Genomic DNA, 24285 nt, shown 5'->3' with positions numbered 1-24285 from the left:
GCTATTATTCGCAACCATTGACTAATTTGGTCCATTTCCATATAGAAATATAGATGAGATGTACATATAAAACCCATGAATGATTGATAAGTTCTTTTTTTTAAGGAGTAGTAAGATAGGAGTATCATAAAAGAAACAAGCTTAGCAATTTTTTTTTTGAAACAACCCGCAGCGATGTTTCTATTGATATAGTAGGAAAAAAATACAAATATATAGTGCTAAAAGATAGCGATGTTTCTATTGATATAGTAGGAAAAAAAATACAAATATATAGTGCTAAAAGATTATAGTCAGAAAAAGGAAAAAACAAATCTGATTTGCCATTGATAACATGAAAGCTCAAGAGCTCGTGCTGACGGCTGAGAATCAACATAGCAGATATGGCACGCAAATATCAAATCCAGGTGATCGTAAGCAAACCACAGTTTTCTGCTTGCGTTTTGCTCCGCGAGGGAAACCTGACACCTGTCCAGATCCCATGAGACGAAGATGCAACCCATCAAGGTCACGAAAACAACGGGAAGTCGGCAACCTGTGCTGCACAGTGCACACAGCCTTTGACAGCACGTGCGCAGCGCGCGAGCCAGATCTAGCTGGTAGTACAGATGGGCAGCATCGGCGGCGGCGGCTCGCCGGAGGAGCGCGCGGCGGCCGGTGGGCCGGTGTGCGTGACGGGGTCGACCGGCTACGTCGGCTCGTGGCTCGTCCGCGCCCTGCTCCGCCGCGGCTACCGCGTCCACGCCACCGCCCGCGACCCAGGTACGCCGTACGCGCGAGCTCGCTCGCTAGCATCGATGAAGCTCGTGGCGTGGTGAAACTGACGATCATGGCGGCCGGCGGCCGGGGTTTGGTGGCAGACAAGGCGTGGCGGGTGTTCTCCGCCGTGGAGGAGGGGAAGGACCAGCTGCGGGTGTTCCGGGCGGACATGGCCGGCGAGGGGAGCTTCGACGCCGCCGCGACCGGCTGCGTGGCGTTCTTCCATGTCGCCGCCTCCATGGACATCCACGTCCCACCCCAGAATGGCAACGACAACAACATCGGTAATTTACGAAGTTTAATCTCCGCCAAATCAAGATTACTTCCATCAATCGCTACTAACCGCATGCACATTTGGATTAGACCGTAATTAATTAGTTTTCGTGTTCTTGATGGATTCTTGAAGAGGAGCACGTGAGGACGCGGGTGCTGGAGCCGGCGACGAGGGGAACCATCAACGTGCTTCAATCCTGCGTCCGCGCGGGGACAGTGCGCAGGGTCGTCTTCACGTCGTCCATCAGCACGATGACGGCGGCGACGACGACGGCGGCGACCGGGCGGCGCAAGGCCGTCGTCGACGAGTCCTGCCTCCGCGCCGCCGCCGACGTCTGGAACACCAAGCCCATCGGCTGGGTGCGTATACATAGGCGCGCGCACACACACACACACACCTGCTACACTCCATGAATCCTCTGAAAAACTTAGTGTTCCATGGATCAATGAACATTTTGCAGGTTTACATCCTGTCGAAGCTGATGACGGAGGAGGCGGCATTCGGGTTCGCGAGGGAGAATGGCATCAATCTGGCGTCGCTCGTGCTGCCGACGGTGGCCGGCCCGTTCTTGACGCCGAATGTGCCTACCAGCATCCAGCTCCTCCTCTCACCAATTACAGGCAAACAAATTCTCCATCACACAAGTACATAATCATGTACAGATTGTACTAATCTTGCAATGATCAACAGCATTGTTCTGAAAATCAATTTGTGTGTTCATCTCCATATGCAGGTGATCCGAAGCTGTATTCTCTGCTGGCATCTGTGCACTCCAGGTTCGGGTGTGTGCCATTGGCACACATCCAGGACGTGTGCGACGCTCACGTGTTCTTGATGGAGACGGAGCAAGCGGATGGACGGTATCTGTGCGCCGGAGGGAGCTATCCGATGGCCCAGATTGCTCAGATTCTGTCCTTGCACTACCCTCCTTTCAAACCTGCAAAAAGGCAAGCAGCTGTCAACCAGCCACATCCATGTCTTTCAGATCATAGTAGTAGTATTTTTTTAGGGTCAAGTTGATCTTGTGCTTTTCTGGTGTTTGATTAGGACTACGTTGATCTGGTGTGTTTTGGCATGAAGCTGCAGGTTAAGCAAAGATTTCCATGGCTCAAACCCGTCGGTGGTATCGTCCAAGCGGCTGAGGGATTTGGGGTTCAGGTTCGAGTATGATGTTGAGGAAATCATCAAGAACAGCGTCGTACAGTGCGTTGATCATGGATTCCTGCAGGATCCCGACAGTTCCAACTGTTAGTGGTAGTAGAGTAGTGAGTAGTGACGCTCAGTGAGACAGTGACTGAGCCAAGTTGCTGTCTGGTTGGGCCTGAAAGGCTTTCTTTCTTGTACTACTAGTAGTTAGTACTTGTAATTCAGTAATGTATTGTATTGACAAGAGATCAAGGCGGTATGAAATCAGTTTCAGAACCACACACACACACACACACACACACACACACATTTTCAGTATTATCCATGCAGCTCAACATTCACCACTATCTCGAATTGATGCCATATTCCTAAGCACCACAACATCATGCAAACATCCACTGATAAACACACGCATTTGCAAATCTAAAAAAAAAAACTGCTAAAATCATGTGCTTTTTTTTTCTGAAGAAGAAACAACAGCAAAATGTACATACTAACAAATCGCCAGCATCTAACAGAACAGAACAATACCTGGGATCAGATCACCACTCTAAACAATGATTCGATTCCTCAATTCTTAAAAGCAGTTTTGCAGAAGGAATCATCAAGGTTTACAGATGACGACGAAGCAAGGGAGGAGAGCTCTCGGGTTGAGCAGGTAGAGCTCCTCGATGCTGGCGTAGGCGCCCACCTTGCCGGCGACGGAGTCGAACCCCGGCTGCGCCGCCACTTCCTGGAGATTCTCCAGCGGCCGGTGGATCCTCCCGGCGACCACCCTGCACACCAGCAGCGCCTTCCTCACGCCCGCGTTCGCCGCCTCGTCGCCGTCTCCGTCTCCGGCGATGCATTCCAGCGCGCGCTTGCTGGTGGAGGTGGTGAACACGCCGACGCCGTCCTTGATCTCTCTGGTCGCCGAGAAGCCGTGGCGGATGATGCGGCAGACGCTGCAGCTGCCCGACGTGCAGAGGGTGGAGGAGTCGCCAGCGCCGAGGGAGCAGGCGAGCGTCGTGGCGTGGAACCGGAGGAGCTCGTTGCCGTCGGCGAGGCAGCGCGGGTGCTTCTTGGACAGCCTCGCCGCCTTCCCCTTCACCGCCTCCCTGAACTCCTCGAACCGCGCCACCGACCTCTCCGCGTTGTGCACCTTCACCACCCGCTCGATGCGGCCCAGCGCGTTCTCCGTCTTCGCCCACCCGGCCTTGCAGATGATCTCCACCACCTTCCTCGACGAGTCGCCTTCCACCAGCTCGGTCACTGCAAGAACGCGCGCCATGGATGATGAAACAGAGAGGCAGAGCAAAGCTTGCCTTGAGAGTTCGTCCATGGTGTTTGGTGCTCCGCTTACCGGCGTGTCTGGAGTGGTGGTGCGACTCCAGGGCGTCGTGGTTGGCGAAGCGGTCGCCGCAGCGGTGGCACCGGATGCCGACCTCGCAGGAGGCCCTGGCGGGAGCGGGCGACGGCGCCTCGGCGTTGTCGTCGTCGTCATCGGCGCGGCGGAGCGGCGACATGGCGGACGGGGACTTCCTCGTCGAGACAGGGGTGGTGCTGCACCGCAGCAGGAGCGGGCTGTGCGGGAACGGCACCCCGCCGCCGGCGCCGGCCCACGCGCCGCGGCCGGGGGTGCTGATCCGGAGCTCGCACTTCGCGTCCGACCTGGCGGCGAGCAGCACGTCGTGGGTCACCGGGTTCAGCACGTCGTTGCTCCCTATCGACCTCGGGCTACCGCATCCCCCATCGCCTTCGCCGGCGGCGGCGGCGGCGACGGCGTCCTCCTGCCTCCGGCTGCCACCGTACTGGCTGTGGAACACGTCCCTCAGGTTGGCGATGGACCGCGAGCACCCCGACCTGCGCAGCGCCGCCGCCGACGTCGACGACGACTTCTTGCCGGCTGTGACGCCGCCCTGAGATTCCTCCCGCTCGATCACGCCGCAAGAATCCCCCGATTTGCAGTTGAGCGACTTCTTGAGCGCCGCCCACACCGTCGGCATCTCCCCCTTCTCCGGCGACTCCCCTTCCTCGCCGGACAATCCGATTGCTGCCAATCAAACCACTCCATTTTTAACAAGACACGCAACACACATTCCATGATTCCATCTAGAGAAAAAGGATCCAAAACTAAAGCAGATAGTACTAATCACTGTATATTCAAGAAAGAAATTATCTACAAGATGAACAGGGGGAAGAACCTGAATACTGCAATGACTGTGCACTGCTAACTGTAAGTCTGTAACTGCTAATGTCATTCATTCCTCATCATTGCCTTCTTCTTCTTCTACCTTCAGCTGGCCAGAGAGTATTACTGTCTCCATGGATGCAAAGTTCAAACTGAACGGGTCTCATTGGCACATGCAGCTAGCTAGAGGCCGGCATTATCTTGGAGTAAACTGGTAGGTAAAAACAATTGGGACTGGCTGGCCTCTGAAATTGCTCTTTGGTCTTATGCATGGACTATGCCAGTGACATGGGCTCACTCTTCAGTCTTGAGACGTTTTGCTACTTCCAAGGGGACCAGAAACGGACGAACGGATCGTAAATGGGTCTGCGGCTTAGGAGAATCTTTGGCACTGCGTACAATGCACACTCTGGTCTAATCTTTGAACAAAATACAGTAATAATACTGGGCTATGGGGATTAAAAAAAGTTTGAGCTGATCGGTAACAGTTCAGTTCGTGCCAATGGGCTAAGCTATGGCCTGATTGATCGACAACCGGCACTGAAATGCGGCAGGGTTTTGTTCATTTGTCACCGCATAATGGCATGATCCAACCACGCATGGCCGTTAGCAAGTCCTAGGATACCGTTCAGTAAGCGGTGATGCAACGTGGGTGCTCAGTTGGCACGGCATGAGCTGATCAGATTGGCCATTTTGGCTCCAGGATTCATAGTCAAAAGAAATTACATGTCCTGCTTAAACATATAGTAATAAATGCAAAAGAAACCTTGAAAATCTACCAAAACTCAATGAGCTAAACAGTGTGAAACAAATTAATTTTAGAGTGAAGTGCTTGCCGGTCTCTAGTCCACTTGTGTCCTCTAAATTCCCGAACTTTCAAAATACATTTTCAAGTCTCCAATTTATCAAAGTTTATCATTTTGGTCCTAAATTGACACGAGCCTATTGGATTCTACGTGGTGATTATCTGGCATGCCACATGAACACTAAAGTGACATGTCAGATAGATATTCTAGTCTTTTTTTTCTTCTTCTTCTTTTTCCTTCCCTTCTTCGTTTCCCTTCTGTCGTTTTTTCCCCACATGAATGGGAAGGAAGACAAGAAAAGAAAAAGAGAAAGAAAATGAGTCAATACCGGCATGCCACGTGAGCGTCACGTAGGATCCCAGAGGAGTTGTGGCGATTTAGGCACTTTGATAAGTTTGGAGACATGAAAATATGTTTTGAGAGTTCAAGTACTTGAATGACACAAGCAAACAACTTTAGGGACCGAAACAATACACTTTACTCTTAAATTTAGGCTATGTGCGACAAATGGGTTATAAGATGTGTGATTGGAAAAGGAAAATGAATGAATGTCTAGGATTAAATGAGGTGTGAATAATAAATAGCTAAGATACAATAATGTCCTTTGAATAATGTTCCATTTGTCAAATGAATCCTTAAGGCATGCATGTTGACCAGATGATCACCGAAGCATTAAATTTGACAAAAAAAATCTCTGGAAAAAAAGGCGTATCAAACAAGGACTATTTTACCATCATTCGAAGGTGGTGTCAAATTATAGCCAGCCAATACATGAACAAGTTAGAAAACTGTCAAAACCCAATTCATCAATAGTTGAGATTTGGTGGTGGTATATTTTTTTTCCTTTTTTTTGATTATGACCTTTTAGGGTTGTAATCTTGTAATTTTTTTTCTCTATCAATGGAACTTTGCACGGTTGTTAAAAAAAAAACAGTTGGGACTTTTCAAGAAAAAAAAAACGGCCGGAGCACTGTCAAACGAACTCACTAATAGGCCTCGAAATCTGATTGGGCTTTTCACGAACAAAGGCCCATAAAATGTAGCCCATTTAGGCCCAAACTGTACATCACCCGTGATTAAACGGCCCAGCCCAAACATCATAACACTGGATAGGGTGCAGACAAGGGTCCCACCCGTCAGATCCCAACACGTCATCATTGCCGATCCGCTTCCAGAAGCAGCGGCAAGTTTCCATCTCCTTCTTCCCCTTGGCTTTTTATCGCTCGATCAGGTGGCAGCGACAACGAGAGGGAGAGCGAGAGCTAAGTTCGCCGGAGAAGATGGCGATGCGGCGGTGGAGAGAGGATGCGGTGGCGCTGTCGCTGCGCGGGTGCGGATTCGGCGACGGGGACGACGACCGGCCGGAGAAGCCGCGGCGGTACGGGGTGACGGAGATGAGGAGCCCCTTCTACGCCTTCCGCCCCGCCCACCACGCGCTCCAGGTTCTCGGAGAGCCCCCCGCCTAATCCATCCCCATTTTTGTTTCATGCTTCTACGAATCGCTGCTGGGTTGTGGAATTTGGTGTAGTTTTAACTTTTAATCGCGTTCTGATTCCCACCGAATCGTGTTTGAAATGAAGCCCTATCTGCTGCATAATTCTTCGTGACTTGATTGTTTATTTGTTAATTCCTAAACAGGGCCACCATATTGGAATCTTCAGTCTGTGCGATCAACGATCAGTGTCAGTTTGTAGATCAAGTGGTACATTTGTGGATGTCAGAATGCGTAGCAGCTACAGCTAGTTTTATCAGTTAGATTCTTAACCAAGCTGTTCCCTCTTATGTCGACATAGCATGGTCCCGTGATTATATGAAGTGCTTAATGCCATTTGAGAATTTGAGAATTGAGGATGCTTACTTGCAATGCAAATGAACTTTCTGGCTACTTTATTGCTGCATTGAAGCTGTGACTAGGAAGATTTTATATTACTGTTTCCTTTCAAATGAAGAAAATTCTAGAATCTAGATAGGAGTACATCACTTGAAAACAGAATGAACCTCCTGGTTAGGGATTTCAAGGAATAAAACAGCTCGTTCTCAAGGCTGTCATTTCCTGTTCTATTTCAGGAAATATTGGATTCTCTAGGTCCTTTTGTTGATGGTTTGAAGTTTACTGGTGGATCTCATAGTTTGATGGGAAAAGAACTGGTTAGAGAGATTACTGATTTAGCACACAAGCATGACATATATGTGAGTACAGGAGATTGGGCAGAGCATCTTCTGCGTCAAGGACCTTCTTTTTTCAAGCAATATGTCGAGGTATGCAGGCATTTTGTTTGTTTTGAGGTACATTGGTAGTGGTACACTGTGATACACACTTGTCTCTGAAAATTCTGAAACCACATGCATGACATTAGATGTTCCGTTTCAGGAGTGCAAGGCATTAGGATTTGACACCATCGAGCTGAATGCTGGATCTCTCAAGCTCCCGGAAGAAGCTCTCCTGAGATTAGTCCGCCTCATCAAGACTAGTGGTTTGCAAGCAAAGCCCCTGTTTTCAGTGAAGTTTGACAGTTCTGATATTCCTCCATCTGGAGATAGGGCATTTGGGGCATACATAGTTCCAGTGAAGCAGAATTCAGGTAACTATAATAAGCAATCGCTTTCTAATGCCCTTGTTTAGCTACTTCTCTGCGTACTAAGCAATGTAAGTACAAACGCAAGAAAACAGCATTAAGGGAAAAGTTGCTCAACATACATTTGTCAACATCAGTTTTTCCTTGGGGAATTTAGTTACAAAGCAATTTAATACTATCACCGTATGTTTATTTGGCTATGCTGTTGGCTCTGTGATTGTACTGTCTACATTTTCCTATGATGCCTTCCTCACTTTGATGTGGTGCAGAAAGAGTCGAGGATGTTGACCTGTTGATAAGGAGGGCCGAGAGGTGCTTGGAAGCAGGGGCAGACATGATCATGATCGATGCCGACGACATTTGCCAGCGCGCTGACTCTCTACGGGCAGACATCGTCGCCAAGATTGTAGGCCGGCTCGGGCTCGAGAAGACCATGTTCGAGGCTTCCAACCCCAACACCTCCGAGTGGTTCGTCAGAAGATACGGGCCACGGGTAAACGAATCTTCAATTCTTCCCTGAGACCCTGAAGCTGTGCACAATGCTATGCTTATTACAATGCTATGCTGACAGACCATTTTGCAAGCAAGAAGCTTAGACTCGTTCATGAGGCATTTCCAGGTGTATCTAACGTGTTGCGTTGTGAATGTAGGTGAATCTGTTCGTGGATCACTCCGACGTGATGAACCTGGAGCGTCTCCGAGGCTTCAACATGCGTGGAGTCTGCAACTCTCCCTTATTCGGAATCGGCTCGCCCTTCTTCCTGATGTGACGACCTCCCTGAATCCTCCTGATGTATACGACCTTCCTGAATCGTGCCAGTCCTATCTCGCATGGAATGCTGTGTTCGTGGTGTTGAGATGCCTTCCTGCAATAACTGGATCTGGATGATGTGTAGTATGAAAAAAATGTACTCCTGTCTGCTAGCAGTATCAGCTCATGTATCGTATGTACTCTTCATTCTCTACTCCTGCCCGGAAACTTATTACTCCTTGTCACAGTTTATAGGGTGTTCTTTTACAAGAAAAAAATAACTCGGTAAATGTTTGACTAATAACAATTGCCCCTAATCGTCGTATTAACAGTGCTAAATATTATACACGTTATCTTACTAGATTCATATTTTGAAGCATTCATCGGGAATATAGCATAGAATAAATTAATGGTTCAAGTATGCAATTGAAGATTGTGTAAAAAAAAAAAGACCACCTATAATTTGGTACGGAAGGAATATTATCATTGGTTTGGGCTTGTTTGGTTGGGCCGCTAATGGTGCGCAGAGAACATGGGCCTGATTTGCCGGGCCACATGGGCCGGACTTTGCTATGAGGCCCATTTCGTCGTCGTCGTCGTCGTCGTCCCGTCTCCCGAACTCGCCGTGCGGCACTCGTGCTTTGCTCTTCTCGTCTCCCCACTGGCCGCCGCCACGTCTCGTCTCCTCCTCCTCCTCGCCGCCGCCGCCGCCGCCGCGGGAGAAGGGTTGGGTTGGTGAAAGAGAGATGAGGGAGATGATGGGTCCTCCCCGCCGCGGCCCGGCGTACAAGACGAAGCTGTGCGCGCTGTGGAGGCAAGGCGAGTGCAACCGCGCCTCCTGCAGCTTCGCCCACGGCGACGCCGAGCTCCGTGGCCCGCCGCCTCGTTCCCCGTTCCCGCCTCGCGGTGGACCTGGTATGCGCGCACCCCCTCTCCCTCCTCCCCTTCCCCGTCTCGCTCTCCCCTTCCCATCTGCTTTTCTGCTTCTCGGCGGTTGCCGTGTGCTCTCGATCCGCAGCTAGGTGGCTCTAAATCTGTTCTTCTGCAATGGAATTACTGTCTCCGCCGATGTTCTATTGTGGACAGATTGTGCCGATTGTTTTCTAGGAAATTATTCAGACGGAGTGAAACTGGGTTGAGTGTGATCTGCTATCAGTTTGAAAAGTTTGGGGGATATTCATATTTTGAGAAGATTCATGGTGTCCTACCATGGCCCCAAGAAAGAGCATTCTTTTTAAAATAGGAGTATACATCGTTTCATCTGTTTATGTTGGATTTCGTTTATAAATCCTGAGAGGATGGGCTGCATATGTGGGGAATATGACAGACAGTGCGGGATGCTGGTTGTACAGCGAAGTGAAAGAGATATCAATTCCATCTGCGCTGTGTGCTTTCTGCAGAAACTTTTGGAAATGTTGTGGAACTGAGCTAGTAGTAAGAGAAAATGATTAGAAGAATACCAACCATGGTAACATCTGACAAGAGCTGCCCTGTAAGATAAACACTGATGACCTGGTTTCTATCTCTGGCTACTTGTTGGAAGAAATATACTCTACAGCCTGCACCTGGTCATGTGATATCAGCACTAGAGTCATTTATATACAAAACTAGAGCGTAATAATTCCATCAGTTTGTGTGATATCATTTTGTTGTACTGTTTTATCGCCCATATATTATCCTTTTCTTATAGTACTTTGGCTGCCAAAGTTTCATGAACAATGTGACATCTTTGCTAATCATATTTTTGCTACTGTACAAATTAGCTGTTCCCAGAGAGATTTTCTCCAACCGACTACTTGCAGAGGATGACGCATCCTATTTTCATTGCACACCTTTTCAGTTGGTAATCAGACATTTTATGGTCGCTGGAATGCTTATCTTGCTACAGGAGATTTCTTGAGGGATATCATGTGGTTTCAGTCAGATGCATGTTATCTTAATGTGCTAAAGCACCTAGCAGCTTTTGCAACTAATTGTAACAAATTTGCTGAATACACAGCGGCAAGGTCTCCTCTTGGGCTTTATTCTTGCCTGCCATTCCAAGTATGATCACAGAAATATAAAATTTGAAGTCAATACCAATAATATCTGGACAAGTGGAATTAGGTTTGTTCGACAATATTGGAATTTGGAAGATCTTTCTTCGTGATAATCTCAGTATGATGTCAAAAATTGGATATTCCATCCATTATTCACTTCTCATGACTGACACGTTACAAGGTGCTGGATTTATTTTTTAAGTGGTGCATCATACACGTGATATGTGATCATATATTGGTCTCCCTCATGCATTAGTCTCATTGGATCTGCTCTTTTATGCCCCCCTGGGGTTATGTTGGTGCCTCTGCTACTTACTGATAATTGAATAATCATATGGCTCAAGGTTGTGGTAAGCTTAATGGGTTTGTGTGCTGCCTCATATGTGTATAGCTCCTCTATCTTTTGTGGCATATTGCTTCTTTGTACATATATGTATGTAAAAACTACCATACTGAATTGTAGGGAGACGAGACCATAGACCTGATGACTTTAGAGGTAGGCATCTGAGACCCCATAGGAGGAATTCCCCTGAAAGAGATGCCAGGGATCATTTGTTCCGTGATCACAGACCGCGCTCTCGAGATAGAGGTAATATGCTACCAATAAAATTCTTCGTTGTAACTAGTCTATTCTATTTTTAAACTTCTATATAATCTCTGAACTTTTGTATGTTGAAATCTTCCCTGCAGGCTCTAGTCATTCAAGATCTCCCATCAGGAAGAGGTATGGGGCTAGGGTATACATACATCTTTGTAATCGAGTCCTTACATGTGGTTATGCCTGTTTTTATCTATTTTATTGGGCATATAATCTACCTTCATGTGACCGAATGACTTGGTTCCTGCTAATTGTTAATGCCCTTTGCTTGTGATGCACCCAAGGGTTAGCAGGTAGCCTGGGGCATGCTTATGTTAAAGGCACTTGTGCTTGTTGATATACTTATAAATTACAAACTACACAACTACATACACATCAGAGTATCAGACAAATATAAACATGTTGCTCTTAGGCTTCCATGCAAGTAATTATGTTCACAGGACCATTTTGTTAAATATGCAAGCTGAGAAATGTGTATATTAATCCTCTCATACAAATGATTCTTTTTTCAAAATTTTCAAGAAAATTATTATTTGTTGCACCATTTAATGCAGTGTTTATACAGCAACCTACTGTAGAGTATAATACTATCTTATCTTGCTCTGTTTAATGAGGGAACCCTTTGGGTTTGTTGTTTTCACGAAAGATAGTTCTACTATGTTGCCATGTAACCGCTGCATGTTTTTGTCTTGCAATTTGGTCGTTTGGTGCAATTGTATTTATGTATTCCATGGATCTTTCATTGAGGGAAGGCATAGAAAGAAGCTTGAGGGTGGAAAAACTAATTCATCAGAAAGTTTGAACTCCTCTGATAACGAAGATAGAAAAAAGGATGATAGATTCAACAAAGCTGATGATAAACATGATAATGAAGCACAGGTTTGATTATGATCTATGCAATCCATCTCGCTAGCAAACAGTTATAGTCGTCCCAATGCTACTGAATCTCTTTTATATATTTGCTTATGTTATGCAGCTGCAACGCATTCAACTGGATATGGAAGCATTACATGAGGAGAAATCTTCACTGGAGGTATAATGTTCTTCATACATATGTTACATGTCCAGCACAACCATTAGTTACTTCTGCTTTATTATTATATGCATGCACATTTGAAAAGCTGATACCTGCACTACATGGATTGTGTTGAGCATTCTACCACTTGGCTGCAATTTATGTTTAGTTTATATAAATTTTGGACTGCTCCAATTTTTCTGTTTTGTTTTCCTGCCTTAACTATAATGATTATCTGTGGGAACTTTTGTGTTGAGTAAAGTTCATAAGATGTTCAATCCATTCAGATATAATCAGATGGCTCCAGATATGATGTGTCAATATTGACGTTAACTGATGCTACAATTGAACAAATTGATGGCTAGTTTACCTTTTTAAGTGACAAATGATACACTTCTTGAATCTCTTTTAGTTGCGCCTGTTGCACTTATTGTACTCTTGAGGTGTTTCAAATTCTTCTTATTGTTCATTCTTGCCTGTATGTTGATATTGTACCCTATTGATGCATCCTTCTTCCTTGTATTATAGGTGATACTGAATGGCAAGATCAATGAAGCATCCAAACTTTCTAGCAGAATAGCTGATCTTGAATCACAATTGAACGATGAAAAAGAAGCTTGCGAAAGGTTTTTTATTTCTACAACACATGAGCATAATCTTCTCTCTTTTTGACAAAAACATCAGTTTGTGGATTCTTCAGCTGATTAAAAATATCCCCATGTCGTCTGACTATTCATAATACTGCTCTGTCACTTAGGATGGCCTCAAAAACAAAGAAACTCATCAAAGCACATGCACGCTATGTGAAAGCTCAGGATGATTTAAAGAGGCAGGTTTCCTGTTTGTCACCTATCTGATCTGCATACTTCTATTTTGTCTATATGAGAAGACAACCCTTTTTTTAGTCTTTACATCTATTAACACATTAAAGGGGGTGCAGGTCGCAAGCTCGTTTTGAGAGGTTCGCTGATTTGCTTGCTTCAGATACCTTGAAGCCGTGTAGCAAGGATCAGGGTTCTAGTGCTGCTAAGGAAGATCCATATAATGCTTATGAAATGAGTCCAAGTGATCAACGGCAGAATCATGAAACAACTAGAAAAAGATCCGTTGCCCTCTCAACTAGCGAAGAAGGAAGGAATGGTAAGCTAACTAGATGACATGTTTGGAGATATCTATTTAATAGTCGAATGGTTTGTCCGTATTAACGCTGCCAACTAGATATTAGACACATCCATGATTTTCCTCTGTGGTAAATAAACAAATGATTGACATCCTGTTACTCTCACCTGTGGCTTCTTCAGGGAAGAAAAGGAGAGAGAGTTATGACAACAGGGATCCTATGTCAGAGAAATATAGACCAGAAGATGCTCTAGAACCTTTTCAGAGCAGCAAGGGAACTGAGGCAAAAGAACTATTATCTGTGAAGAAGAATTTGGGGGATGGTGACAACAATGAGAAAGGAAATGTTGTTTCTTCTGCAAATGTTTTTACAGATAGGGTGAGATGCTTTCTTGCTTATTCTCTTTATATTCTCTGTGGTTGCTAGTTGCTCGTTGCTATTTCTCAGTAAAAATTAGCTAATGTTATGATTCAAAGTTGATTTCCTTTTTGTTTATTATCAAATCTGGTAGCTCGTTTGGCTAGAATCAAATCCGATAATCTAATGTTTGTTCATTAGCAGCTAATAACCAGAATACTATAATCCATCAGTTTCAAGGTTTTGCTGATTGGTTCTAAATGAATCATTTGTGTTCTGTGATCCAAGTTTGATAACTAGAATAACTTCGTGACACCATATGGTAATTGCATGATTTATATGTATCATATGTGTTCTTTATGATCCAAATTTGATATCTAAAACAACTCTGACAGCATTTGGTAATTGCATGATTTTCTTTTATTTCTTGATCTCTTTCCATGTTTTAATTTTTTTTCTAATATACGTCCTCCACATAATTCCCTCCCACTAGTATTATGCTTCCGTTTCCAAACATTGCCTTGGTATTTTTCTCAGAGCATCATCCTGACAATTTGTGCCCTATTTTGCTTACAGTATGAGGGCGGTGATGATGATGATGTTCTTGTGGACTAGTAAATTCATGCAGATGGAGATTGACAAAGATTTCAGCAGTAAGGAGTAGGGTGAAGTATGGAACATGCGTTCATTGCCATGCCAGTTGCGTTTTCACAGACTAACCTGAAACTAAGGCTGCCAGCCTGTTATTTATCTTAATGTATCATTTAATACACCGGGCATTAGGAATTAAGCATCTCGATAACTTCTGTGGCGAAGACGAGTTGCATTGTTCTCAAACAGGTTATTCTCACATTTGGGCAAACTGTGCGTCGTTATTACCATGGATTCCAAGTAGCCTGTATGGATAATGTATCTGGCAGCCTATTCGAGTTAGGTTTGGTATTCATGGATTCATCATTGTGTTGTAAATTTGTAATGCTGCGATCTTTAGCGTCTGTGTTACTACAGCATCCCATGGTTTCACTCGGCATGAAGCTTCAATCCTTTTTCTTTTTTCTTTGAGATGGAAGTTGAACTGTGGATGCTAAGGCCACCATCGTTTGGCTTAGAGGTGAAAATGGTAACGGTAATTCCCGGCCGACTGGCGTTCGTTTTTGACTTTTAACCGGCCGAACTATATGGAAATGGTAATCGACCAAAAAAATATGGAAATGGTAAAAAATATGGAAACAGAAACGGAAATGGTTTTGCTGTTGTACCGATCATTTTCGTATTTACCGTATTCTTGCGAAAATTACCGTTTCTTATAATATGGTAATTACCGTATTTCTAAATATGTCGATATTTATAGGGCATGTATCTACTTGACCCACAGGTTAAAGATTGATTGACTCTTCAATCAAATCCCTAACTTGAGTGCATGGCTAAAATATAGTTATATAGTACAACCCTAATTTATGTAAAGTTAAATATATGTTTTTATAGTTTAATGTTTCCGTATTTGTTACCGGTTTCCGATCTGTACCGACATGTTTTCGTCCGTATTATTCTGTTTCCGGTTTTCCAATATTTCCGATACCATTTTCATTTCCGATTTTACCGTTTTCGATTTTGTTTCTGAGAAGAATATGATTACGGAAATGGTTGAGGCTGTTTTCCGATCGTTTCTGACCGTTTTCATCCCTAGTTTGGCTAAATGCACCATATGACAGCAGATGTTGTATAGAGGAAACGATAGGCGCTTAAATTAGAATGTTTCAATCCCGCGTGAGCCTTTGTGCATACAGTATTTTAGAGGCTTTTTGTAGGAATTCTATTTCTTCAACCCCTTAATAATGTTGTTCTTCGCATCGGTTGTAATTTGGTAATGCCATTTTTTTTTTTGTTATTGACCAGACATATGGCTAATATTAAGATATTTCTAAATTCTGATTTGGTTGAGTTCGGCTACAAACCAACAGTTGCTATCAAGTCAATGTGGTGTTTGAAAGATGAATATAAAGATTAAGTGTTTTTACGTAAAATGAGATGGTATTACGTATGATTAATTGAGTTTTAATTATTACAAACTTGAAAAATATATTTATTTGATATTTTAGAGCAACTTTTATATAGAAAATTTTCGCACGAAACACACCGTTTAGTAGTTTAAAAAGCGCAAATATTCAAATTTTCATCCAACTTTTGTTCAAGAAAAGAACAGGGCCTCTTTTCGAAAATCAGCTATTTACGAGGGATGTTTCTGTAATTTCACACAAAGAAGAGGGTACAAGCTCTCGCTCTCTCTCGGAGTCTCGGGAATCCTCTCCCCTCCACCGCCGCCGCCGCCGCCATCACCGGCGCTCCGAGCCCTACCTCCCTCCCCTCCCCTCCCCTCCCAACCCGGCTGTCTCATGGACCGGCAAGCCCAGGACTACGCGGCCGCGGCCATGGCGTACGCGCAGGCGCAGCAGCAGCAACCGCAGTACGGCTTCCACCCTCAGGCGCCGCCGCCGCCGCCGCAGTACCCGCACCACCCGCCGCCCTACGCCGCGCCGCTCCCTCAGTACGCGCCCTACGCGCGCGGCATGCCGCCCCCGCAGGCCCAGCAGCTCTACTCGCACCTCCCGCCGCACCAGCAGCCTCCCCACTTCGCCGCGCACGCCATGCCGTCGCCCTCCCCGCCGCCGCCCCACCCCGCCTACATGCACCCGCCGCCGTTCGACTCCGCGCCACCCCCCGCCGCGGCCCCGCCCCCCTCCGACCCGGAGCTCCAGAAGCGCATCGACAAGGTCGTCGAGTACATCGCGAAGAACGGGCCCGAGTTCGAGGTCGTGATCCGCGACAAGCAGCACGACAACCCGGACTACGCCTTCATCTTCGGCGGCGAGGGCCACGCCTACTACAGGTACAAGCTCTGGGTCTCGCCGCGGCCGCCGGTGGCGCCGTACCCTCCCGGGTCGATGCACATGATGCCGCCGCCGCTGGGTCCGATGATGCGTGGGCCGCCGATGCACCAGCCGGGTTACCCACCGTTCTACGACCAGCACCAGCATTTCGGTGCTCACGGCCATGGGGAGTATGATGCCGCGCCGCAGCAATCCTTCAAGGGCCTCTCCGGGCCGCTTCCGGTGGATGTCGCAGCTGAGCTGCACGACGTGCTTACCAATCTCAATGGCACCAAGGAGTCGATCAAGGGTGCCAAGACATGGTTCATGCAAAGGTCGCCGTTCGCGCCGGCTTTGGCTGAAGCTCTGAAGGATAGAGTGTTTGCTTTAGAGGATTCGGAGAGGCAGCTCCACATTATCTTCCTGGTTAACGATATTCTTTTCGAAAGGTATAGCTTCGATCGGCATCTGCTTTTGGTATAGAATTGCTATCCTCTGCTGATGTGAAATGAAGGCACGCTGTCTGATCTGATTGACTGAATAAATCACATGATACGATGAAGAAAGCAAGAAAACATTCCTGCTGCAAAGATATCTATTTGCCTAATATTTAGCAACTCCTTTCATGGTACTAGTTAGGACTTAGGACTACTTGTTTAATCCTTTGTCCAACATGGAGATGAATGTCTTTAGGTGTTTGTTGGTCCTTCAAAAACTTTGCGATGAACTGAGGTTTATTCCTAGTAGATCTGTTATGTCATATGTTCTTTTCCTGAAAGTCAATTCTGTTTTAGCTTGTGCTTATATCCATTTGTCAGGAGGGTCCATAATCAGATCTTAGCTTCTACATAATGTAAATTAACATTAGAATAATTTGATTCATCAAGATGTTAGCAATAGCAAAATCAGCTCATTGCAGACAACAATGTTGAAGCTAGCATCTGAGGATAAAATTCAAATGCAATGCATGTTTTATCAATAATAGCATGAATGCTTGATGATGATATTTCTGCTATATGTTGTCAATGTTTGATGATAGGTCATATGGATCAGTAGATCGCTTTGGTTTGTATCACTCATTGTACTGTTTTATTGATACCTTTTGTGCATTTGATCTGGAGAAGCTGATTGTGGCATGAAATCTTTATTAATTAAATTAATATGTCACGACTACATGACCTTTAATCGTTTGTTTTTACATATTCCTGGTCCTTTGCTGACCATGTTCGATCTGCTGCAGCTTACAAAGACGAACTAATTCTCGGGACCTTGACAATGAGGCTTTGGCTTTTAAATTTGTGCTGGGATCAATGCTTGCAAGGATATATAACAATCCACAGAGCAAAGATGATAACCAGATTCGCCTCGAGAAAATCCTGCAGTTCTGGGGTTCAAAGGAAGTTTATGACCAGGAAACCATTGCTAACCTTGAAAGAGACATGAAAGGTGGGGTAGCATATCCTTTGCCACCACGGCATGTCTCACCGGATCCCTCAACATTTTCAGGTGTGTCCTCTCTCTTTTTCCATCTTTCCTATTATTTTATGTCTGTACATGTTGTCTACATTGACCAGCACATTTTTCTCATGTGAGTTCATAAAGTTTTAAGGTGTTAGTTTTGGCATAAGGATTTTGTTTGTAGTTTTGTGCTATTGTCCTTACTTCTTTTGATTGGATAACTTTTTTTTTCTCGAATACTGATCAGATTACTCTCATGATTGTTATGTTTATATGTTAATGCCTAAAAAATAACTTTGTAAGTTGGTATGTTTGAAGTATGTCGGCAGTTCGCTAAATTTCACCATGCAACAGTTATCTCTACTTAAATACCTTTGAAGTTCACTCTTATTAATATGTTCATATAACTAGAAAAATCAACTATTAGCTTCTTGTCTGTTTGTTATTTCCTAATTAAACCATTGTACAGATTGAGTCCTTTTATTTTCTTAATTTAATTATTGTAGAAATAGATTTGTTGTGGCATCATTTCTTTGCAATACTACTAACTTTTATATGTATACAATGGACCTTTTGCTTTTTGGAGGTAAACCTAAATACGCGGTTGGATGTTATTTCAGGATCAGTGCATCAGCCCTCAAAATGGTCCTCAGATCCACAAGAGGAAATGGCAACCCATCCTCTTTCTGTTCCACCCCAACCTGTGCCTTCTGCACAATTTCCATTAAATCAACTTCCAGCTGGTGTTTACCCTCCTGTAGGTCAAACTGCTTTTCCAGGATCTTTGCCAGTGCAAACCCCCACTGTGCTGCCTCAAACTGCTGCTACACCAGCTATCACAAATGATCCAAATCCACCTCCTTATCCACTATTCCCCCCTGGTCTGATTCCAGGAATGGTGCGAAAGATGCAGATCGGGAGTGGAGTGCCATACTCTCCCCTGAGTCCACTTGACATCCCCACAATCATTCCACCATCCACTATTCCGGAGTCCGAGATCCTTGAGCGTGTATCGAAGTTCTTTAAGGAGATTGGAGAGGTAAACCCATCAGAAGGGCCAATGAAGCAAAGCGAGCCCGATGATTACGATAACTATGAGAGGGACATTCCTGCTCGCAAGGGTGGTGCATGTATTCCTCCCCCACCCAACTTGCTTGTAAACCTTGAGACAGGGATGCGTGCAGATGGTTCGGTTGATAGTAAACCGGGGTCAACTGGCCGATTGGGCCTTGGAGCGTCTGCCGATCCAAATGAGATCGGCCAGTATGATGATGTCTACTCTTCATATCGCAAACAGAGGAGCAGTACATACCACTCTTCCATCAGTGCTCGCTCATTAGCACCAAAGTGAACGGCAGAAGCATCATATGAACCCTTTCCTCATCTGTGTAGGACTGTACTTAAATGAACAGAATTGGCTTATCAAATGATTGTACGATGCAACTATGTATTGTCACCAGTAGCAAATGATGTTTCTTCCAGTATCTTCTTGTAAGAGGGGTTTTGATCGAGCTGATTTTGTTGGCGTTTTTAGTTCAGATTTGGAGTTGATATTCTTTCCAAGCTTCCAGTCCTAAAATGTGGCTTCAGTCACTGGGACAGGATTGCTGCTCAGTAAAAATATGTTTTCTCATGTACAAAACTTGTATCCTTGTGAGTTTAGTCATGTGAAATTAACATCATTAGATTTTTCACCAAAAGATATTTTCATACCGTACTTATTAATTTCCACGCGCACATTCAAATACATATCAGTTGTCAAAGCTGAACATCCCAAGTCAATCTGTACTTTTTTTTTGTGGCACCCATGTTCAGACATTGCACGTACAGGTGTATGCTCATGCGAATATCAGGAGCTGTATTATTATCTCTTGGAGATAAGCGAAACTCTTCAGCGTAGTTCAGATTTTCAGAATTCTGATCTATTGCGAACAGATGTATCAGCTCCAGACTTCACCATGCCTGTGTCGTAGCAACGCATATATTCAAATGAGAACCCATTTGAATTTATTGTTCAGGACTGCAGAGTCCCATATCTTCAGTACAGTTATGATAATTACAGGCTGAATTATTACCTCTGGACAACGACATACTTCTCCTTTTTTAGGTGAACTCTGCGGTTTATCTGAAAAAAAGGATCACCTTGTTCTCAGAAATTCATAATTACTACTCGAGTTATATTATCTGTTTGAGGCAACAAGCAAGCAAAACCAGAGATAGAGCTTCATACTGGTTGGACTCGCTAAAATTGTTCAGCCTAATCCTGAATTCAAATTATTATTACGAACAGAAGTATTAAAACAGAGATAAGACTTCATACTGGTTGAAGCTTCAGACTTCATGTGCCGTAACGATGGCTCTCTTTCCACGTATGTAATTTGAGATCGTCAGGATTGCAGACTGTATTTACAATCGCCAAATGAAAACAGAGATAAGAAAACATCAATCCAATTATCCAAAGTTGGATATATGCTACCTGCCTAATTAGTAGAAGAGTAATAAGTTCGTTTGACATATGCTTACCTGCTTAATCACGTACGAAAATCGGTCCAAAGTTCAATCTGGTTACATGAAAATTCAAACTAAAATCTGCTTTACGTACGAGAAATTCATCCTGAGTCCAATCTTATTACACGAACATTTCAAACTCCAAATCTCTACATTCTAACGCTATGGTTGTCTGGTCTGGTCCTTGGTCGTGTCCCGTTTCATTGTGTACTATTTACCTGTAATGTGTATCCTTAAGTCTGGTTTGATGGTGTCTGAAACGTTTTGCTGTGGTAGAGCAGCATGGAAGAACTATAATGAATAAGTGATCCCTAATCATTGTGTCCAAATTTTGCTTCTGCTATACCCTTTTGTGCTGTTTCTTATGTTTTGCTTAAAAATTTGATCTGACAAACAAATTTGTCTAAATTATGCTCTTGTTCTGACTGTGTACTGTACACATTTGTATTGCTACCGGTTTGGCACATAGTTTTCTCTTTGATTGCAGATCAAACCCTTCTGATTGCAGATTGCTTGGCTATGGCTGATGTGCTCACTGTTCTTCTTTAGCTTGTATATTGCTGATGGTGGCTTGGCTACGGCTGAAAAAGTTGCTGCTGCGCCGACTTGGCAACTGTTGCTCCAGTAATGCTTTGTCCTCTCTTCCTAGCCGCCGACTTGGCACTTGGCAGCTGTTGCTCCTGTAATGCGTTGTTATCTCTTATCTCTTGAGATGTACTATGATTTTGAGGCTGTTTGACTTGTGCCAGATTGCCAGTGCTGATGCTATATTATCTCAGGTTTTTATGCTAGTATATGTTTTACTGTGTGCTGCCTGTGTCGAGTTACGTAATCTATTGAACCGCTATGCGTGTTGATGCCCTGTTGTTGCTTGCCAGATTGATGCCCCTGTTGCTTGCAGCTTGCAAGCTGTAGTGAAATCCTAAAATTCGAAGCCAAATCTATTCTGAACTTTTGAAGATCTGTGATGTCCGGAAGAAAAGATTCAAACAGATAAACGGGACTCTCCAGAATCTATAAAATAAATGATCGACAAACGCTTTGCTTTGGTAGGCTTCTCATTAACCCAAACATTCTGGAAGACCAATGCTGGAGGAAAACATAGAAAAAAAACTCTCTGTTCCCATAAAAGAAATAGTACTCCGGTTTATCTAAAAATATGAAGAATTCTGTGTTTTCAATATCAATCTAAATTCAGAATAGCTAGAAGCTGTGTGATCTGGAAGACAAGCGAACCCAGAGATAGAACTTCACACTGATTGGACTCATCAAAATTCTTGTGTTTGGTTTAAATCTCTGGTTTATTACAAACAGAAGTATCAGCTCCAGACTTCATCACGCAATTGCCGTAACTATGCATATATGATATATCCAAATGACGAGACGGCATTTATTTGTTCAGGACTGCAGAGTCCCGTATCTTCAGTATAGTTCTGATAATTACAAATTGAAGTTTTAACTCTGGACAACGACATACTTTTCTTTTTTGAGGTAAAACAAAGGAATACTCTGCGGTTTATCTGAAAAAAAAGAGTTATATGTCCTCAATATCACCAGAAATTAAGAATTATTACTACTACGAGCTTATATTATCTCTTCGAGGCAATCAAAACAAAAGAGACAGCTTCACACTGGTTGGACTCGCAAAAATTGTTCAGCCAGCGTAATCCAGAATTCAGATAAGTATCAGGACGAAGTATTAGCTTCAGACTCCATGTGCCGTAACAATGGCGTTCTCCTCTCCTCCTGTGTGTATGAAAACAACTGCAAACTTACAAATTCTGTCAACTTATATCTGAAAATTTGAAAAATTTCACCCATGTAGTTTGAGATCGTCAGGATTGCAGGCTGTATCATGATGTTCTCTATTGCATCCTTAACGTTAAACGAAAGCACAGATGAGAAAACATCATACACTTTGCACCCGTAATAAGTTCATTAGATATCTCTTAATCACGTACGAAAATCAGTCGAGAGTTCAATCTCGTTACATGAACGTTCAAACTAAAATCTGCTTTTACGTACAAGAAATTAATCCAGAGTCCAATCTTATTACACGAACATTCAAACTCCAAATCTCTACATTCTAACGCTATAAATTGCGAGCGATCCCACGTTGCTCTGCACAACAATCAGCCAAAGCCGCAACACCAATCTCACCACCCACCACCGATCTCTCGCCGACGAGACAGAATGGCGCCGTCGTCCAAGCTCGCCGCCCTCTTCTTCGCCTTCGCCGTCGTGGCGGCGGCGGCGCTGGCACCGGCCGCAGAAGCGAGGGTCCAAGGGTTCAACCATGAAGCGGCGTCCGAGCCTGCCATTGCCGCAGCCGGGGAGTCCAAAGCTGCCACCGGAGGAGGAGCGCCGACATTGCCGGGATTACCCGGCTTGCCGTTCCCGCTCTTCCCGTTCCTCACGCTCCCGTTCCCGCTGATCCCCATCGGCGGCTCTTCTGGCGGCGGCGGCGCCGCTCCGCCTTCGGCTGGCTCTGGCTTCCGGTTCCCGTTCCCGCTCCCGCTGCCGTTCCCTGCGCCCGCCTCGCCGGGCGGCGCTCCGCCGTCGTCTGGGTCCGGCTTCCCGGCGTTCCCGTTCCCGTTCCCCAGCTCGCCGGTCTCGCCACCGTCTCAAGCATCACCCGCCTCGCCGGCGGCACCGGCGCCGCCATCGCCGCCGCAGCCAAAGGAGTGCTTGACGCCGCTGTTGTCGATGATGTCGTGCGCGGACTACCTGACGAACAGCAGCGCGCAGACGCCGCCGGGCACCTGCTGCGAGGGGTTCAAGTCGCTGGTGAGCACGGCGCCCATCTGCCTGTGCCACGGCATCAATGGCGACCTGAGCAAGTTCCTCCCGCTCCCCGTCGACATGATGAAGATGATGACGCTCCCCAACACCTGCGGCGCCACGGTCCCACTTCAGACGTTCTCCATGTGCAACAGTAAGTTCTTGCTAATCAAATTACACCCTAATTAAACCCTATCGTAAAGCATGTTTATTATTTCTAATGCATTGTTTGTTTGAAGATAACATAATCCATCGTAAAAACATGTTTTGTTTTTATGCATTGTTTCTTTGATTGAAGAGATTAGTATAAACCATCATGAAACATGTTTATTTTTTCATGCATTGCTTGTTTGATGAAGAGATTAATTAATCTAATCTGGTGTTTTGTTTGATTTGACAGCGCCCTCGGTGCCTCCATTGATGCCTCAGAGCCCATCTGCTGCTGCTCCAGCGCCTGGTAGTCCCCCATCGTCGTAAATATTCAGGTAAATTCGTATTTGAAACCCTCTGAAATTTAATCTGTTAAAATTTATGATTCTTTTTCTCATCTAACATCTTCTGATTTTGTCTATTTGTTTCTGGCAGGTGTGTCACCGTAGCCTGTCGTCTGCTTCAGCCGTAGTCTTCTTTAGTCTCAGGAGTTTTAAGATATACACAAGGTTTAGGGTATTAGGATGTGATTAAGTCATACTAGTAGATATTTAGCGCTATTAAGTAGCGTACATGTATTTTTTTTGTCCGTGAAATAAATAAAGTTTACTGTTTATTTGAAGTTGTCCCTCCATGATGCAATACGGATTTGTCATTTGCGTGTCAAACTCTCATCGTACGCTAATTAACTGATGATCCATCTCGCGAGTATGATTATTCTTCGAAAAAAAAAATCATTGGGCTGTATTTGGCGACTAGCCAGGTGGGCTCCCAGCCTCCCATCGGTCCATTTTCATACTGGGCCCTGCACATGATTTTAATTGGAACATGTACAAATCCACATTTTTAGTTCAATGAATAATACCGGTATGACATTTGCAATTTAAAAGAAATTCCTTCGCTTCTGTCTTAG

At 44.8% G+C, this 24285-nt stretch overlaps 6 protein-coding genes across 14 annotated transcripts; 5 read left to right on the top strand and 1 right to left on the bottom strand.

Moving 5' to 3' along the window:
• Nucleotides 1-390: 390 nt before the first annotated feature.
• Nucleotides 391-2455, top strand: LOC4341868 (putative anthocyanidin reductase). 6 transcript variants are annotated; one of them, XM_015786208.3, is made up of 6 exons: nucleotides 391-759; nucleotides 858-1040; nucleotides 1163-1389; nucleotides 1491-1650; nucleotides 1764-1977; nucleotides 2117-2455. In XM_015786208.3, exons 1-6 carry the CDS (start codon nucleotides 606-608, stop codon nucleotides 2280-2282), a joined length of 1104 nt encoding a protein of 367 aa, XP_015641694.1. In that variant the 5' UTR covers nucleotides 391-605; the 3' UTR covers nucleotides 2283-2455. The 6 variants fall into 6 exon arrangements, with proteins under 6 accessions (XP_015641694.1, XP_015641693.1, XP_066167301.1 ...); XM_015786207.3 differs by having other exon boundaries at nucleotides 2111-2455; XM_066311204.1 differs by having other exon boundaries at nucleotides 2078-2455.
• LOC4341867 (uncharacterized) lies at nucleotides 1807-4620 on the bottom strand. The gene is made up of 3 exons (XM_015786204.3): nucleotides 4360-4620; nucleotides 3519-4208; nucleotides 1807-3427 (listed from the first exon to the last, which is right to left on the bottom strand). The coding sequence occupies exons 1-3, from the start codon at nucleotides 4418-4420 to the stop codon at nucleotides 2781-2783; spliced, it is 1398 nt and encodes a 465-aa protein (XP_015641690.1). The 5' UTR covers nucleotides 4421-4620; the 3' UTR covers nucleotides 1807-2780.
• Nucleotides 4621-6397: 1777 nt separating this feature from the next.
• Nucleotides 6398-8726, top strand: LOC4341866 (protein HEAT-STRESS-ASSOCIATED 32). Its single transcript, XM_015785844.2, has 5 exons — nucleotides 6398-6594; nucleotides 7220-7411; nucleotides 7524-7734; nucleotides 7998-8221; nucleotides 8379-8726. Exons 1-5 carry the CDS (start codon nucleotides 6433-6435, stop codon nucleotides 8496-8498), a joined length of 909 nt encoding a protein of 302 aa, XP_015641330.1. The 5' UTR covers nucleotides 6398-6432; the 3' UTR covers nucleotides 8499-8726.
• Nucleotides 8727-9036: 310 nt separating this feature from the next.
• LOC4341865 (zinc finger CCCH domain-containing protein 13-like) lies at nucleotides 9037-14618 on the top strand. Of its 4 annotated transcripts, none has more exons than XM_066311203.1 (11): nucleotides 9105-9394; nucleotides 10243-10862; nucleotides 10982-11107; nucleotides 11209-11242; nucleotides 11869-11995; nucleotides 12093-12149; nucleotides 12660-12757; nucleotides 12889-12960; nucleotides 13072-13271; nucleotides 13433-13629; nucleotides 14185-14618. In XM_066311203.1, the coding sequence occupies exons 2-11, from the start codon at nucleotides 10853-10855 to the stop codon at nucleotides 14221-14223; spliced, it is 960 nt and encodes a 319-aa protein (XP_066167300.1). In that variant the 5' UTR covers nucleotides 9105-9394; nucleotides 10243-10852; the 3' UTR covers nucleotides 14224-14618. The 4 variants fall into 4 exon arrangements, with proteins under 4 accessions (XP_015644053.2, XP_066167300.1, XP_066167299.1 ...); XM_066311202.1 differs by having other exon boundaries at nucleotides 10243-10868; XM_015788567.3 differs by lacking the exon at nucleotides 10243-10862 and having other exon boundaries at nucleotides 9037-9394.
• Nucleotides 14619-15862: 1244 nt separating this feature from the next.
• LOC9266375 (uncharacterized) lies at nucleotides 15863-19417 on the top strand. The gene is made up of 3 exons (XM_015785579.3): nucleotides 15863-16924; nucleotides 17716-17981; nucleotides 18554-19417. Exons 1-3 carry the CDS (start codon nucleotides 16002-16004, stop codon nucleotides 19282-19284), a joined length of 1920 nt encoding a protein of 639 aa, XP_015641065.1. The 5' UTR covers nucleotides 15863-16001; the 3' UTR covers nucleotides 19285-19417.
• Nucleotides 19418-22386: 2969 nt separating this feature from the next.
• On the top strand, nucleotides 22387-23926 carry LOC107276335 (vegetative cell wall protein gp1). The gene is made up of 3 exons (XM_066311847.1): nucleotides 22387-23376; nucleotides 23623-23707; nucleotides 23808-23926. Exons 1-2 carry the CDS (start codon nucleotides 22635-22637, stop codon nucleotides 23697-23699), a joined length of 819 nt encoding a protein of 272 aa, XP_066167944.1. The 5' UTR covers nucleotides 22387-22634; the 3' UTR covers nucleotides 23700-23707; nucleotides 23808-23926.
• The last annotated feature ends 359 nt before the right edge of the window (nucleotides 23927-24285 follow it).

The sequence above is a fragment of the Oryza sativa genome, chromosome 6 (genome assembly GCF_034140825.1).
Source record: "Oryza sativa Japonica Group chromosome 6, ASM3414082v1".
Taxonomy (NCBI): Eukaryota; Viridiplantae; Streptophyta; class Magnoliopsida; order Poales; family Poaceae; genus Oryza; species Oryza sativa.
This window is presented reverse-complemented; position numbering and strand designations above follow the sequence as displayed.

Coding starts and splice junctions, on each gene's coding strand:
- LOC4341866 (XM_015785844.2), top strand. CDS start 6,433: ATGGCGATGCGGCGGTGGAGAGAGGATGCGGTGGCGCTGTCGCTGCGC. Junction 6,595..7,219: donor CCGCCCACCACGCGCTCCAG/GTTCTCGGAGAG, acceptor GTTCTATTTCAG/GAAATATTGGATTCTCTAGG. Junction 7,412..7,523: donor TTTTCAAGCAATATGTCGAG/GTATGCAGGCAT, acceptor GTTCCGTTTCAG/GAGTGCAAGGCATTAGGATT.
- LOC107276335 (XM_066311847.1), top strand. CDS start 22,635: ATGGCGCCGTCGTCCAAGCTCGCCGCCCTCTTCTTCGCCTTCGCCGTC. Junction 23,377..23,622: donor GACGTTCTCCATGTGCAACA/GTAAGTTCTTGC, acceptor TTGATTTGACAG/CGCCCTCGGTGCCTCCATTG.
- LOC4341867 (XM_015786204.3), bottom strand. CDS start 4,420: ATGAATGACATTAGCAGTTACAGACTTACAGTTAGCAGTGCACAGTCA. Junction 4,209..4,359: donor ACAGTCATTGCAGTATTCAG/GTTCTTCCCCCT, acceptor TTTGATTGGCAG/CAATCGGATTGTCCGGCGAG. Junction 3,428..3,518: donor CCACCACTCCAGACACGCCG/GTAAGCGGAGCA, acceptor GCGTTCTTGCAG/TGACCGAGCTGGTGGAAGGC.
- LOC4341868 (XM_015786205.3), top strand. CDS start 606: ATGGGCAGCATCGGCGGCGGCGGCTCGCCGGAGGAGCGCGCGGCGGCC. Junction 1,041..1,162: donor TGGCAACGACAACAACATCG/GTAATTTACGAA, acceptor GGATTCTTGAAG/AGGAGCACGTGAGGACGCGG. Junction 1,675..1,763: donor ACAAATTCTCCATCACACAA/GTACATAATCAT, acceptor CTCCATATGCAG/GTGATCCGAAGCTGTATTCT.
- LOC4341865 (XM_015788567.3), top strand. CDS start 9,052: ATGAGGCCCATTTCGTCGTCGTCGTCGTCGTCGTCCCGTCTCCCGAAC. Junction 11,996..12,092: donor AACATGATAATGAAGCACAG/GTTTGATTATGA, acceptor TATGTTATGCAG/CTGCAACGCATTCAACTGGA. Junction 13,630..14,184: donor CAAATGTTTTTACAGATAGG/GTGAGATGCTTT, acceptor TTTTGCTTACAG/TATGAGGGCGGTGATGATGA.
- LOC9266375 (XM_015785579.3), top strand. CDS start 16,002: ATGGACCGGCAAGCCCAGGACTACGCGGCCGCGGCCATGGCGTACGCG. Junction 16,925..17,715: donor AACGATATTCTTTTCGAAAG/GTATAGCTTCGA, acceptor GATCTGCTGCAG/CTTACAAAGACGAACTAATT. Junction 17,982..18,553: donor GGATCCCTCAACATTTTCAG/GTGTGTCCTCTC, acceptor ATGTTATTTCAG/GATCAGTGCATCAGCCCTCA.